At 62.6% G+C, this 15,887-nt stretch overlaps 1 protein-coding gene across 1 annotated transcript; it reads right to left on the bottom strand.

The window, feature by feature from the left end:
- Positions 1 to 258: 258 nt before the first annotated feature.
- Positions 259 to 12,162, bottom strand: TESK1 (testis associated actin remodelling kinase 1). The gene is made up of 10 exons (XM_074570516.1): positions 11,876 to 12,162; positions 4,891 to 5,012; positions 4,703 to 4,751; positions 4,322 to 4,468; positions 4,060 to 4,142; positions 3,625 to 3,715; positions 3,295 to 3,378; positions 2,734 to 2,823; positions 2,438 to 2,588; positions 259 to 2,193 (listed from the first exon to the last, which is right to left on the bottom strand). The coding sequence occupies exons 1-10, from the start codon at positions 12,092 to 12,094 to the stop codon at positions 1,160 to 1,162; spliced, it is 2,070 nt and encodes a 689-aa protein (XP_074426617.1). The 5' UTR covers positions 12,095 to 12,162; the 3' UTR covers positions 259 to 1,159.
- Between the last annotated feature and the right edge of the window lie 3,725 nt (positions 12,163 to 15,887).

The raw sequence follows: 15,887 nt of genomic DNA, 5'->3' as shown, positions 1-15,887 counted from the left end.
TTGCTTCCTTGCGTACCACTGCAAACACAGACCCAAGAGCACGAACCCAAAGAACCTAAATAATAAATGGGAATTTAACTGAAGCCATTTCAACTGAGATGGCCACTTTGGGGGCATCGAGATCTTGGGCTGAGCCAGTCTGGCTTGTGGTCCTTGAGGGGCTCCCCAGAAGCCCCAGGCAAGACTGTGCAACCTTTTGGGGCCGGGGGTCCCCTCCGCGTCCGACCTGCATCCAAGAAACAGAAGTGGCAGCCTGAGTCGCTAAGACATTCAAATTTTATTGAACACTTTAAATAAGCTGGGTATATATTACTAGCAATTATTATTAATAATAAAAAACACAAGAGTTCGGCATTCACCAGTGCATTGTGCGGGAGGGAGGAAAGCCGGCTCCCACCCTTGCCAGAGGCCAGGCAGCCTGGCCACAATCCCCATTAGCCCCTTCACCCGCCGTCGGTGCCAGAATGGCACCCTGCTCCTGCCCCTGTGTGCCGGGGGGACGCAAGGCGCCGTGCCAGCTCAGCAACCAGCCCTTGGCAGCGGGTGGGCAAGGGCAACCCCAGCGCTGGCTAATCAATCCTCTCTTGTGCACTTCCCCATGGGCATCGCCCCTCTCCCAGCCCAGGGAGGGACCGACTCCGCTCCCCAAGCTTGTGAGGAAGCACAGGGACACCCACCAGCCCCACAGTATCCCCAAAACACACATAGACACACTGACCCCTCTGCCCCCAGCCCAAACCTGCTCATCCCCCGGCCTGGGGGGCCACGGGGGGGCTCCCAGTTCTCCTGGGGGAGCAGGGTCATTGCACCCCCCCCTGTGAGAGCCCGCAAAGGGGGGTCCTGCACCCAAGGTTTGAGCCCAGGGGGTCCCACGGGGGAGCAGCCCTGCCGCTTGGCGCAGCGCTGGAGCGTGCGCAGGGCAGGGGTGTTATTGCACTTCAGTCCCCAGCAGGGACCCAGCCCACCCTGGGGGCTCCCCACAGACCCCTTGAGGCCAATCCCAGTGGGATGAGCACTCAGGTGCCTGGGCAGTGCCATGGCAGCCACTGCAGCCACCGGAGTGAGGACAGACCACAGGGATGTACCGGGCTCCTGCTTCTGTGGGCAGGGGGTCCGAGAGGCGGCCGGACGCAGCCCTGCTCCCCAGGGATCCCCGGCACTAGGACTGCGCCTCCGGCAGCTTCAGGCTGGGCTCCGCCAGCACCGGCCCCAAGGCTTTCTGGTGGTCGCCGCGGTCGTGGCAGAAGCTCTTGGCCTCACAGTTGAGGTTCTGGTAGCGGGGCGGGCTGGGTGCCGGCCGGCGGCAGAGGGAGGTGAAGCTGAAGGGACCCAGGCAGCAGCTGGGGCAGGGCAGCACCTCGTCCTGCTCCAGCACAGTGACGGAGCTGTGCCCGGGCAGCATGGCTGTGCGCTCCGTCCGCTCCAGCGCCATCTCACAGGGGATGCTTAGCTCGGAGAAGCTGTGCTCCAGCCCGCTGTCCCAAGACAGGGGTTTGCTGACCACCACATGGTTGTTGTTGAAGAGGAGCCCGTTGGGGGCTCGGGGCTCCGGCTGCCAGGGTCGGGCACCAGACGATGCCGTGCGGATGAAGTTGCTGTTGGGGGGTGGTGGTGGGGGCTGTAGCGGCTCGGGGCTGTCGAGGACGCAGTCCATCTGCTCCTCTGCCCTGGGGCTGGGAGGGGAGGCTCGCCCCCAAACCGGGGGCGGGAGGAGGGCAGGGGGCTGCGGGTCGTCTTCGGGATGGGGGGACCCCACACCCAGCGCCAGGCCCCCCCGGTGGGGCAGCTCGGGGGAGGCGGGCAGCGAGTGGCACTTGCGGGGTGTGGCTGTGGGGGCCGAGAAGTCACACTGCACCTCCACGGTGGGCTCGGGTGTCACGGGGGTGCTGAGCTGGAGGGGGGCGGGGGGCGGCAGGTCGAAGGTGAGCGAGATGACTGACTTGCTCGGCGTGTCAAACAGCTTGATCTTGCCCCCCTTCAGGTCCTCGCGCTGGGAGAAGGGGTTGACGCGGGGGGAGGCCTCCTTGGTCCTGGCTCCGCCATGAGGCTCTGGTGGCCGCAGCAGGGCGGGCGATTTAGGGGGGAACATGTCGGACTGGCTGCGGGACAGGCGCTGGTCCGGCTGCAGGTGCTGGGTCCCCAACTCGCGCAGGGGCGACTGCTCAGCGCGGCCAGTCGCCCTCCCGGCTACCCCTGGGCACGGGCACAAGAGTGCGTCACCAGCCACCCACAGCTCTGGGTGCGGGGTGCCAGGGGGTGCCGGCCACCCATCAAGCCAGGGGTACACCCCAGGGGAGTGACAGTGACTGGCCCCATCCTGCAGACCTCATGCAAACCCCCGTCTCCTTCCCCTACGGATACCGGGGTAGGATGGGACACTCCGCATCCCCCACTCCTTGCATCCCTCCTGTGGCCTGTCCCCAGGGTGCTCACGTACCGTTGAGCGTGGCCGCTGTCCCAGGCGTGGGCAGGTTCTCCCCGACGCCGAAGAGGATGGCCCCAGTCCCCTCAGGACCCGGATGGTGCTGCAGGACACCCTCCAGGCACTGCGTGATTTCCAGGAACGAGGGGCGGGAGGTGGGCTCCATCTGCGGGCAGGAGGGGTTATCGGTGAGCTCTGTGTCCCCCCCAGCACCCCAGAGAGCCTTGCCCAGCAAAGGCAGCTGCCCGCCTCTCCCCCAGCGCAGGCAGGGCTGCCCGCCCCCTCCCCCCGGCTGAGATGGGGATGCTCACACTGCAGCAGTGGAAAGCGAGCTGGAGGAAGGTTGTCGGGCAGTCAATTTCCACCATGGTGCGGAAAGTGGCAATGTCCAGGCCAAAATCCTGTGCCAGGAAAAGGAGGAGAAGTGAGGCTGGGCGCACTGGGGCACCATATGCCCTGGGGGATCTGGGGCGGCCTGTCCCCCCCCTCCCCGCACTGACGGCGTGACACTCAGGGCTGCAGACCTGGCAGTACCCCGGCTGGGGCACAGCAAGAGGGGACCCTGGGGTCACCCCAAGTTGGGACGCAAACCCCTCCTTCTCTCTGCCTGAATGCTACCATCCCCTTCTCCCACCCAGGCTGCCTCTGGGCTCCAAGGACAGGTAGAGCGCATTCCTCCCTGTGGAGCCGCTCTTGCTACCAGGAGACATTTGGGACACAGCACCCCTGTCCCGAGATGTGGGGCAGCTCCTGCACACGGGGCTCTGCCCAGCATGGGAGGATGGTCCCCCTCATTTGGGGAAGCAGTCTCAGACATGGTGCTGCTGCCCTCCCTCCCCGTCCCCGTCCCCATCCTCATCCCAGGGAGTCACCTCAGTGCGGGGCAGGTAGTCGGGGTCAGCAGGGATGCGAGCGATGATCTCGCACAGGATGATGCCATACGCGAACACATCAGCCTGCAGAGAGCAGGGAGTCACTTGGGGGAAGCCCGCAGCCCCAAGGCAACATGCCCACCCTCCTGTGAACCCACAGCCATCCTCCATCCCACAGAGCCACACCGGTGGCCCTGCCACCTTGCCACCTGAGGGATGCCCAGATCCTTCCCTTGGTGTGCCCCACCGCCCCTGGGGCCACAAATCCTGCAAGCTGCCAGCATCACAAGCTCGGATAAAGCCCCACATATGGCAGCCATGGGGCCTCACCTTCTCATTGTAGATCTCCCCTCGCAGCACCTCGGGCGCCATCCAGTATGGGGAGCCCACCACGGCCAGTGGCTCCTTCTCGCTGCCCTCGCTGGGGAACATGGTGGGACATCAGGGGCTGCCCACAGCCCCCTGCCCCTTTCCCACCTCCCATCCTCCCGAATCACCATCTCCAACTCCCTTCCTGGGCTAAGCCTCCTCCTTGCATCCCACAACCTCATCTCTCCCCACCCACGCCACCCCCGTCTCCATCCCCTCCTAGCCAGCCCCAAATATGTCCATCCGCCCCCGAGACCCCACCACTGCGGACCGCCCCCGCTGCCCCCCATCCCTGCCCTTCTAGCTGCACCCTAAATATCCATCCCTCCCCATCTCCTGCTCCAAGTGGGCTGGAAACCCCCACTCCAGGGATGGGGATGGACAGTGCCCACGCACCTGTAGGTGGGGATCTTCTCCGCCAAGCCAAAGTCACCTACTACAGCTGTGTAGCCGATGGCCTCGCAGCGCACCAGGCAGTTCTGGGGGCACAAGAGGACCCCTGTCACACCGACCACACCAACCCTGCCTCACCAGCCATCACTACCAGGATGCCCTGGCGCAGCACAGCCTCCCTCCTACTGCCCAGCCGGCCATGCCTGGGACAGCAACGTGGGTATGGGACAACGAGGGCAATGGGATGCCTTGGAGCATCCCATACCTTGGAGGTGAGGTCGCGGTGGAAGATGCCCTTGGAGTGCAGGTAGCGCAGGCCACGGGCGATGTCGAGGGCCAGCTTGACACGCATGGACCAGGAGAGAGGCACAGGGCTGTCCAGCAGCTGCTCCAGGTTCCCACCATTGATGTACTGATGGGAAAAGCTGTGCTATCGCATCACTGCACACCTCCCCTCTCCCCACCATAATGCTGGATGCCTTCTCTCTCATCCCAGCACATCCTCCAAACACCCCACAGCACAGGCCCTCAGCAGACCTTGCTCTGCATGCATGCCATAGGCTGAGAAGGTGTCACCACAGGTATCGCCGTTCCCTCCCCAGGCCTGCAGGAACCCCAGGACTCAGGACCGTTGCCCCGCTCTCACCTCTGTCAGCGCATGCAGCTGTCCCTGGTGCACACATACCCCCATGAACCTGCAAGACAGAGGGGACCTGAGGGTCACCGCGGCGGGGACCAGCCCCAGGAGCTCATCCAGCACCAGCGGTAGCCCAAACTCCCCAGGCTGGGGAAAAAAGGGCGCAATGGCGATGGCAGCTGGGGAGCAGGCCCTACCTGAGGATGTTGGGATGCGAGAGGCGGTTCATCAGCTGCACCTCCCGCAGCATGTTGCCCCGGTTGCTGGTCAGCTTGTTCATTTTCAGCACCATGATCTGCCCTGACTGGCGGTGCCGCACCTGGAGGGGAGGGGTGCAAGGGAGACTGAGCCACACGTGTCCCTGCAGCCCCCCCGCACATCAGCCTGCACCCAGCACCCACCCCAGCCCAAGAGGTAGGAGCTGAGCACCCCACACACCCGAGGTATGGGGCTGCTAGGGCTTTGGGAGGGCTCTCCCGGCACAGCAGCACCCCAAGGACCCCCAGTCCAGACGATGCACGTCCCCACTGTCCCCAAGGCACCTCACTTGTTGTGGTCCCCCCCACCATGCTGTGCTGCACAGGCAACAGCAGCTCCTCCAAGCTGCAACCCCAAGGCTTGTGCAGGACTGGGGTGCACCAGGGAGGGCTTTTTCGGGTCAGTACAACCCAGGCCAGACCCTACCAGTATAGGATGGAGGATAGAGGGGGCACATTGCCCCCCAGATCAGCCCTGGAGTGGCCAATGCTGGCCTGGTGCACAACCCCAGCCTGGTGGGGCACAGCGCTGGGATGAGGTTGTATATTTAGCTGGCCCCAGCCTGACGCTGTCATGCAAGCTGGGGGTCTGGTCCCCTGCCAGGAACAGCAGCTGGGAGCATGGCCAAGCACGGACACCCCCGTCCTTCTGCAGCCCCCCCTGGTGCATGCAGGGTGAGGGACAAGCACGGGATCCCCTGCCCCAGCACCGTGCTGGTGGGGGGAGCCGAACCAGTGCTGGGGGTCCCTTTCTGAGGAGGTGCTGGGGGTGGGATGGGACCCCCCCCGGAGCAGCAGACAGTGGCGGGGACAACCCGGCGGATCCCAGCTGCCCCCCGGCAAACACCGAGCTGTGCACGGAGGCGCAGGCATTCCTCGGCGCTGCCGTCAGCTCCCCGCTCTTCTCCTTTTTAGTCGATGCTGGTTGAAACTGCTGTGCCGGTGCCAGCCCCTGGCCCGCCCCACACCCCCCCTCGCCTCGGGGATCGCCTCCCCGGGCAAAACATGGGGGGCTGGCAGGAGGCAGGGTCCTCAGTGCACCCCCATACTGCTGGCAGCTTGGTCCCTGTCCCTATTACAACAGGGGAAGGCTGGCATGCTGGGCCCTCCGGGGCTCTCTTCCCACTCCACAGCTGGCATTGCTTTGGGAAGCAGTTTTCCTGGGGTGCATGCTGAGATAGGGGCCCATCTAGTACCCAGTTACCCAGGGGATGGGCAGCAGCTCCTCCCCACCAAAGGGTCTGGGGGGAAATTAGTGCTTTCTAAAGATCCTTCTACGTATTTTGGTGCACCAAGGCCAAACCAGTCCCAGGCAGAGTGGAAGTGAGGGGCAACAACGTGACCCGACCCTGCTGTGCCACCACCAGCTCGTTGAGTTCAGGGAGAAGCTCTGAATAATTCAGCAGCCACCTGCCCGTGAGCTACCCGCTCTGGTTACACCTGCGTCACCTCCAGCCAGCCAGCCGGCAGCCCTGGCCCGCAGGCGGAGGCCATGTGGCAGCAGACATCAGGATGGACCCTGGAGGAGCGAGGAGGGGACAACCCAGACACCTGCCGCCGTGGGTCCCCATCCTGGGGAGAAGGGAGGATGGGTTTCTCCATGCCTCCTCCTCACTGAGCACTGGACAAACCTCCTCCAGCTCCTCCAGCCCTGGGTGCACCCAGGACGCCCCATCTAATGGCACCCCAGGTCCTCTATGTGCCCACCACCCTGCTCACTCCAGCCTGTCACCTGCAGCGCCCAGCACTGCTGCCAGTCCCGGTGCCCAGGGACTCCCTACCCACACCTGAACCAGCGGGCAGGGCAAGGGGCACCCCCACCCCATCCCCACCATCGCTGCCTCCCCTCCACCCCATCCCCGTCTGGGGGGCAGCTGGAGGCAGCACCAGACACAGAAACGGGGCTCCCAGCCTGGCATTGGTGGCTGTGTAGGCTTTAAGGAGGGGACCTCCCTGGCCAAAGCAGGGTGGACCAGGTCTCCCTTTGCCCCTCCAGCTCCTTGCAGAGCCAACGGCCAAGGGATCCAGAGCACGGACAAGGCCAGCAGGACCCCCCAGCCTCGCCAAACCCCCGGCGCTGGGTGCTGCCCAGCAAAGCCCAGTGTTCCCAATCCAGCTCGCCCGGCAGCAGCGCTGTCTTCCTTTCCCACCGGGTGTGGGGCTGGCAGGACTGGCTGGGTCGGTTTGGCTGGCACCGGCAGCTGCCAGGCGCCAGGAGTCGGCTCAACGGCGCGGGCAGGCTGGGTGCCGCCGGGATGGCTGCAGGCGGCTGGGCCCCGGTGCCACGTGCCCACGACGGGAACGCTGGGTGGCACGCACAGTGCTGGCACTCGGTGGCCACACACGGTAGGGCTGGCCAGGTCACCCTCAGCAGCAGCATCCCTGCATCAGGGAGCAGCCCCCATCGGGTGCTGGCTCAGCCCCAAATAGCCGGGATGTGCCCGTGGCTTAATTCCTTGTTAATCAGCCTCCTACCATCGCAATAGGCTGGGTCAGGTCCGAGTGCAGCCGCACAGCGTCTAACGCCTTAATCCTGCGGGAGAGGCAGCCTGGGGGAGGGAAGGTCCAGTGAAAGCCCCTTCCCTGGGATTTCTCCCAGGGACCCCAGGAGCCCCCAGCCAGCATGGCTCTGTGCTAGTGCTCTGCTCCAGGACTCCGTCCCCGGTGCAGGGAGGGCTCCAGGGGCTCCCAGGACAGCCCCAGCCCCATGCACGTGGGACACAACCTTCTCAAGGGCATCCAGCGCCCTGAGCTTGCTTGCTGTCTCCCCTCCATGTTCCGTGGCTCCAGGACAGCCCCTGCCCGGGCTGGCAAGGAAGGGGTTACAGTTCCTTGGGCTTCCCAACGGCCTCCCACATGCATTCACCAGTTTACCCAGTCCAGTCAGGTGCTAGGACCAGCCCAGCACCCCAGAAGCAGGCGTAGCAGAGGAGGGAGCAAGCCATGACCCCAGGCCGAACGCAGCCGCTCGCTAAGGGGGTTTCTTTCCCTGCCGCCATCCAGGGAAGGCAGCAGGCGGGAGAACCTCCCCGGGCAGGACTGGCGTCCCCCCTTGCCTCTCCACGCTCTGGCATGGCGCCCAGGAATCCCAGCGCATTCCCCGGAGCTGAGCTCAGCCAGGCAGCCATGCCGGGGTGCCGGCGGGGAACATAAGCCACCGGCCTCCACCCAGGAGCCAGGCAAGCCCTCGCCCCTTGATGATGCCCGCCAGCACCCCACACGGCCCCTCGGTTGGGTGCGTCATGGGGGTCCCGTGGCTGATGCGGGGTGCGGTGGCGTGTCGGTCCCCAACCCATCTGTTGCCAGCACACAGGGCTGGGGGGATGGGACGGGGCTGGCTGCGGCCCCAGCCTGGGCACAAGGGATCTGAGCTCTCTTAACAGCGGAAATTAGAGTCTTATTTAAAGAGCATGCTAATCAGAGAGAGCAGACGGCCTGCTCCCTCCCCGCAGCCGGCGCTCCCGTCTAGACACGGGGCAAAGCCTCCCCGCCACCCCCAAACCTGGGGGGTCTCAGCAGCCTCTCCCCCTGTCCTCAGGACAGGCTTGCACATGGCCCCACACTGTGCACGTCCCCTTGCCCCAGCATGGCACAGGCAAGTCACAGTCACGCAGGGACATCATCCTGCACCCCTCGCCCCGGAGAGCCCAGCGGGGAAAGATGGGAGGGCAGGTAAGGGAGGTACCAACGCTGCTGGTAATCCCACAGCCGCCCGCAGCAGCTGCGCCTGAGCTCACGGGAATCCCAGTCGCACAACAGGTCCTTTACTGGGTGGGACTGGAAAACCTGCTCATCGCATGGAAAAGGCAGAATCGGTCAAGACAGACTTCCTCCGGGCAAGCGAAAGGAGCAGGACATGCAGCACCTGCTCCCGATCTACACCTGAGCATCAGCAGTCTCACCTCCCGCACTCCCAGGAGCGGCACCATGGGCACACCAGGAGCCAGGGCAGCGCCAGCGTTGCAACCCAGTGGCGTGGCATTGCCAGCTGTCGCCGGTAAAGCCCAGAGTACACCCCGTGACAGTGCAAGAGAGGTGCTGGCAGGTCCCTGGCTAGTCAGCACAACGCATTTCCAGCGCCCAGGGCTCCCGAGCGGCGACAGCGGGGCCAGGGCTGCTCCCGGCATTGCCGCAGCTGGCTGACCTCGGCAAATTCACTTCCTCCCCGCCTGCCTTAGTTTCCCCATCTGTGTCATGCCACTCCACCCTCCTTTGTAAAACAAGGCAAGGTCCACTGATGAAGGGCAGCAGATAAGAGGGAGGCAGTTGTGTCATTAGTCGCACTGGTAAACTGGGAGTAAATAAAAAATCTCAAACTTTGGTGGCTGGCAGTGGCATTAGAACCCCTCTCCCGAGCTCTGTCTGTGCTGTGATCCACTAAATCTCCCCCTAGCACCATGGAAATGGGGTGCTGGGCCAAGCATATAGAAGAGCTGCTGATGCGTGACAGCAGGGCATAAGGTGCGGAGTTGGATGAGCAGAGACCTCTGGATACAGCCCCCAGCAGAGTGAAGCCAGGATGCTGCCCGGAGCCCCTGCATCTGCTGCAGACCACACATGGGAAAGTAAGAGAGGGATACGGAGAAGAGATGCAACAGTGGTTTCAGGGCTGGAGAAAATGTCTGTCACAAACACACCCAGCTCAATCTGCTCAGTCTATTGAAGATGGGTATTGCTCGCTGCTATGTCCGTGTACCCGAGAAAATGGGTGGGCCTGGTGCCTCTGAAATCGCACAGGGAAAGGCAATGGGAACCAGCTGTTCAGAGGGAAATGGTACGAGTCTGCAGCACAGTGGGGGATTGGCAGGGAACAACCCCCAGTGAAAAAGGCAGCTTTCCATTGCCAGTGTCTCCTGTTTGCTCTGGACGGCTTTTCCAAGAGAAGTGTCTGGAGCGGGATAAGGTTCAACTGAGGGGCGAGCTTGGGACACCAGGGCTCAGACACGCTGAGCACTTTGGCTTTAATGCTGAGAGCAGCGTCAGACGCCCGAGCCCCAGCACCCTGCCTGGCCCTGGCTTGGCTGCACACCACGGCTGAGCCACCTGCGTAGGGGCAGAGATGTCCAGGTCCCCTCCCTGTCCCCCACGCCCACCAAGGCTGGAATGAGGCAGGACCCAGCAGCCACATGGAGGAGGGAGTCGCGAGTGCCCACGGCCATGCAAAGCAACAGCAGGAACAAGAGAGGTGGGAGGAAAACGGGTCCTGTGCTGCCCTGCCAAGCTCCATCCTCCTCATGAGCTCAGGCAGCCAAACCCCAGCTCAGATCCCAGGCCTGCCCCACCATCCTACCGAGATCTTGGACGCAACCCACTGCACGAGCACAAAGCCCCATCTGGCCCCCTCCTGCCTCTGCCTCCTCTCCGGCATCCACACGCGTCGGCTCCTACTGCCTAATCCTGCTCCCACTCCCCAACCTCCACTGCTCCCCCACATCCTACATGGATGTCCCCGCAAAAACATGAACAATGGGTGGGAGAAGGAGCATTCTGTGGCTCCCACAGGGCCCGGGGAAACAGAAACAGCGAGGCAAGGAGACTGTGGCCTGGCCAAGACATGGGAGCATCCGTTATTAAAGAGCCGTATCCACGCCTGACATTATTAAATGCCTCCCTCTGCTCCAAGGTGCTGCTGCGCGCTCCAAGCCAGAGATCAATAGCAGGAACCTGGCCAGTGGAGAGGTCATGGCTCCGCAGGAGCAGGAGGGAGCACAGAGGAGGCTCTGCATGCCTGCCACAGCCCCTCACAGGACGCCTCTAATGTGGCTGAAGAGGAGCCAGGGCCTGGGGTCTCCCTGCTGAGGGGGGAATGGCACCAGGGCCAGAGAGGGACCCCAGGGTCCTGCTGCAATGTGGATGTCCAATTGTGCTGCACATGGGAGCGTGGTCCCGCACAGGGGACACAGCACAGCGCTGCCCGGGACCCCAGCGACCATTGTGGGAGGTGGTGAGGGTCCAGCCCAAACCAAAGCTGCTCTTCGAAGGGGGCAAAGCCACTAGAAGCTTGGCTTAAAGGCGGTCCTTGCCCAATGGCTTGTGGCACCTTGAGTGACGCTGAGAACAAAAACAACATGCACACACACCTCCCCTCGAACGTGGAGAGGTGGCCAGTGGCAGCAGGGCAGAGCACAGTACTGTGTGCGCTGGCAAGGTACTGTCACACTGGCACCTCTGTCACACTGTTGGGACCTTGAGCTCCCCACCAGCACCCATGCACCCCTAACCAGGGTGCGGGCCACACACGGGGCGCTCCTGCGCTCGCAGTCCCAGAGAGGACGGGGGACAAAGGTAGCTCCGGGCTCCCAGCTGGGGACCTTCCCCAGAGCTGCTCTGCAGCATCACACCCCTCTCCCACACCCGGTCACCTTCGGGAGGCTCCCGTGGGGCACCCGGCACATCTACCTGCCCAGCGCAGGATGGAGCAGGCCCAGCAACACTGGAAATCACCCCGGACCGGCTGCAAGCGTTGCCGGCATCCCCTGCCCACAGGCACACCCCGGGCCCGGCGGGGGTCGGGGCTCCAGGCTTGTGACAGGGGTCCCCGGGGCTGGTCTGCCCACCACCCAACCCGTGCTCAGACACCCCCCCGCCCCGCGGCCCCGCTGTCACCCGGGAGCGCTCAGCCTTCCCGGAGCTGTAAACACAGCCGGCGCTCCCCTCCCCCTGCACGGAGGGATGGAGGAACAACATCCCCGGCGGGGACGCGGCTCCCCGGCACCCCAGGTCCCCCCCAACTTCACCGGCATCCTCCCCCCCCACACCCCCATACACCAACCCCCCGGACCTCGCCCTGCTGCCGGGGATGGGGGGCTCCGGATGCCCCGCACCTCCTGCCTGCGTGGGAGCCGCGCTCCTCGGGGGATGCCCAAAAACCGTCGGGATGCCTCGGGGGGGGGCCCGCCATCCCCGCTCCCCCCCCGCCACACACCTTGAAAACCTCGGAGAAGAAGCCGGCCCCTATCTTCTCGCAGTAGAAGTCGTCGATGCGGGCCAGGGTGGAGACGGCGCTGCGCAGCGCCCGGTACGAGGAGGGCCGCAGCCGCCCGCAGCCCGGCCAGGGCCCGGCCGCCTCCCCTTCGCCTTCCCCGGGCCGCCGCGGCAGCTTCTCCCACTCCATGTCGGTCCCGCCGAGCACACCCAGCGCCATTCACATCCCCGGGCCGGGCCTCTCGCAAGCCCCCTACCCCCTCCCCGCCGCGACGCCTCCCCGCGTCCCCCCCCCCACCCCCCCCACCCTCCCCGGTTTCCCCGGGGCGATGCTAGCGGCGGCGGCGGCGGCGGCGGCGCGGGGCAGGCGGCGCGGCGGGGAGCACGGCGCTCATGTCCCGGCAGCCCCGACCCCCGCCGCGGCCCGGCGCTGCGCCTCCGCCGCCCCGAGCGCTGGCACCGGCGGGGCGGGGACGGGGCGGGGGCAGCCCTTAACTCCTTGGGAACCGCCGCCGCCGAGACCTGACCGTGTCACCTACCCCCTCCCACCCCGCCCCCGTCCCGCCGGCGGGGTGACCGCACGCCCCGGTGTCCGCCGTGCACCAGCCCCGGAGCCTGCGGGGTCCGGGGCATCTCTGTATGCGTCTGCATGGGCGATGGGGACATGAGCTCCCGGAGCACGGCTTGGACAGACCCCATGGACACAGAGCTCTGATCTGCCCCCAGCCTGCGCCCTGCCTGGATGCTCCTTGTAGATGAGAAGAGCTCTCGTTCTCCCCTGGGCCCTGCCTGGATGCTCCTTGTAGATGGGAAGGACTCTCCTTCTCCCCTGGGTCCCAAATGGATGCTCTTTGTAGATGCAGGACTCTCGTTCTCCCCTGGACCCTGCCTGTATGCTCCTTGTAGATGGGAAGGACTCTCGTTCTCCCCTGGACCCTGCCTGTATGCTCCTTGTAGATGGGAAGGACTCTCCTTCTCCCCTGGGTCGCAAATGGATGCTCTTTGTAGATGCAGGACTCTCTCTCTCCCCTGGACCCTGCCTGTATGCTCCTTGTAGATGGGAAGGACTCTCCTTCTCCCCTGGGTCCCAAATGGATGCTCTTTGTAGATGCAGGACTCTCGTTCTCCCCTGGACCCTGCCTGTATGCTCCTTGTAGATGGGAAGGACTCTCGTTCTCCCCTGGACCCTGCCTGTATGCTCCATGTAGATGGGAAGGACTCTTCTTCTCTCCTGGGTCCCACCTGGGTGCTCCTTGTAGATGCAGGACTCTCTTTCTTCCCTGGACCCTGCCTGGATACTTCTCGTAGATGTGGGACTCTCGTTCTCCTCATAGCACCCAGTCCTGGAGTGGATGGGCCAAGGGTGTGGAGATCTGATCTCCCCATATATCCAGCCCCACACCATATAATGTTGTGGGTCCAATTCCCCCCATACAAGCAGCCGCTGCCAGCATGGGCCCCACAGGTAGAGGCTTGGATTTCTCCTCTCAGCCGTCACTAGGCTGGATGGATGCTGTGGGTGTGGGGCTCTGATTGTCCCCGTGCACCCACCGCTGCCTGGACCCCAGGGGTCTGTCCTCCAAGACGCAGAGAAATGCAGCCTCCCTGTGACAGTATGCACAGTGCCTGTTGCACCACTTCTCATTTTCCTGAGTTCTTCCACTTCTCCCTGGTTTCCTCCTTCCTTCTGTTCCCTGTAAGATACAGACCGTAAATTCCCTGATGAGGGGCAGAAGGCCCTCCAAGCCTTCAATGGAATGCCTCAAACACTCGCAAGGGAACAAATAATGCAGGCCTGGCCTTCAAAGGGCTGCTAAGGCCAACACTTCTGGTGCCTGAAATTGCGGAAGAACTGTCTTGTGAAGACAGGATAGTTCTGCCACTCGTGTGGTGAGCTTGCTAGTTCTCAGTTGCTGAGGCCACTGTGTCTGCTGAGTGACCTTTGCTTCATTATGTGAGAAATGCATATGAAAGCACATACCCTGCATATGCTAATGAAGATTAGAAACATCATGCTAAACATATATGACCATGGTACTCGTCTGTCCACCCAAATCATGCTACATGTCACCTGGGAGAAGGGAGACACCTGAGACGAGGCTGTCCTCGGCAGGGCGGGTGGACCATGCTAATTCAGCAAACATAAAAGGGGAAGATAAGTGTCCCTGGGGGGGGAACAAAGAAGAAACAAAAGAAGAAGATAGTGCCTGGGAAGATTCTTCCCAAGAAAGACCATACCTGGGAAGATTTTTCCAAGAAAGAAGAAGATTATGCCTGGGAAGATTCCCTGAAAAAGACGCTAGAACCAGGACCGGTGGTCTCTTTATCTATGTCTGTTTCTCTGTCTTTGCCTTTCTCTGTCTTTGCCTTTCTCTATCCTGGCTTTCTCTTTTCTCTTGGAGTTGTTAAGTGATGGTTAGAGTTGTTAAGTAACAACCTTAAGTATGACCTTAAGTACCACTTGCCATAAGTTGTCCTATACCTGTTGTTAAGTAACACAATGCATACCTCACCATCTGCCATCATTTGTCATATACCTAACCGATTATCGTGGACTTGTTAAGACCTATACTAATCATTTTGGGAAGCTAATAAGTGTTTCTACATGGACCTTGAGATTTATCTCACCTTAGTCCGTGCCGTTGGGAATTTGCGAATCTCTCTTCATCTCTTTCCTGAAAGTGGGATGTGACACTCCCCCCTGGACTTTTCCCTGCTCCGCTGCTTATCTGTCCTGTCCTTCCTGCCCATGGACTCCCTGCAGCTGGATCTGCCCTTGCTCCATTCCACCTGCCTGTGCTGGACCCAGCCCTGCCCCAGCCACCTCCCTGACTGCTGCCACAGCCCTCCTCTGCTGCCCTGCTGCTTTGCTCCAGCGGTTTCCCTGTGCAGTAATGCTGGCTCTACGTCACCTGCTGGGAAAAGAAACTGCATGGAGTGTGTCCTGGTATGGCATTTTTTTGGCCAGTGCCTGGCTCCAGGTGCCACCAAACACAGAGTAAACACCACGGACCATGAGCCCTGGGTTTTCTTCCTTGTGCCCTGGAGGGAGAATAACTCTGTGGGCTAGAGCTGGCAAACTGAGCCTCTGGATTCTTTATAGTGGGAGCAGCCCCCTGCAACCCCCCTCTAGAAAAAATCATGGTATTTCTGCCCTTTCACAGAAGGGAGTGGGTCTGTGCAGAGCAAGTTTCATATCTGTGGAGAGGCAGAGCCCTGTCCCCAGTCCCTACCTGGTGGGGTCCGAGCCATCCCTTTCCTCACCAGTACTGCTCCTGCCTGGTGCCTCCTCCTGCCAGGGTGACTGATGGCATGTGCCAGGGAGGCTGCTGCAGCTGTGGGGAACCGCTCTGTCCAATAGTCCGCATTCCTGGGTGTCCCAGGCCTCACGTGCCTGTCCCGCTGACAACAGCCCACCAGAATGACAGGAGCAGCTTCAAGGGACTCCTGTGATAGGCACAGAGAGATAGGCAGAGAGACCAGCGTCTGCGTGTGGGGACGTGAGGCTGCAGGCTCTGCCCTTCTACCACGATGGCCAGCTGCAGCTGCAGGGATGGCAGTGGTGCCTTCTCTGCCTGCCCAGGCTCAGCCCTGGTACACAAAATCTGAGCACCCTGCTGCACCCACAGCCCAGTGACTGGCTCCTCAGTGGTGTGGGGAGCCGCTCAGAGGAGCAAACCAGCCCAGCTGGGGCCAGAAGGAGAGCACGTGTTGCCTCTCTCTTTCCCTTGAGTGGACATGAGTAGTGGTCCCCTGAGAGTCAAGGCACCGCAGCAGAGATAGGGAGTCCTGGCGAGGCATCTTGCAGAGAGAAGCTCAGTTCAGGGCTCCTACCGCTTAAAAGTGACTGGGTTTACATCCAATTAAGTTGTAACGGATAAATTAAAGCCCTGGAGACGGCCCTGACAGTGGAAATTGCTGCTGCAGGATTTACCATTCCTTCTCTCATCAGCGCTGGTAGCTCTACTGTGCTATTTCCACCATGGTCTGTTCCTGCCTGGCACAGACATGTT

This window comes from Larus michahellis, chromosome Z, assembly GCF_964199755.1.
Source record: "Larus michahellis chromosome Z, bLarMic1.1, whole genome shotgun sequence".
NCBI classification, from domain to species: Eukaryota; Metazoa; Chordata; class Aves; order Charadriiformes; family Laridae; genus Larus; species Larus michahellis.
Note: the sequence above shows the minus strand (reverse complement) of the source record. Positions and strands in the feature narration are given on the sequence as shown.

Bases quoted from the DNA above. Each gene is read 5' to 3' on its own strand.
- TESK1 (XM_074570516.1), bottom strand. From the start codon at position 12,094: ATGGCGCTGGGTGTGCTCGGCGGGACCGACATGGAGTGGGAGAAGCTG. The intron at 3,379-3,624 runs GTGAGGCCCCAT...TGCTCTCTGCAG, and splicing joins GGGAGATCTACAATGAGAAG to GCTGATGTGTTCGCGTATGG. The intron at 2,589-2,733 runs GTGAGCATCCCC...TCCTGCCCGCAG, and splicing joins TCGCTTTCCACTGCTGCAGT to ATGGAGCCCACCTCCCGCCC.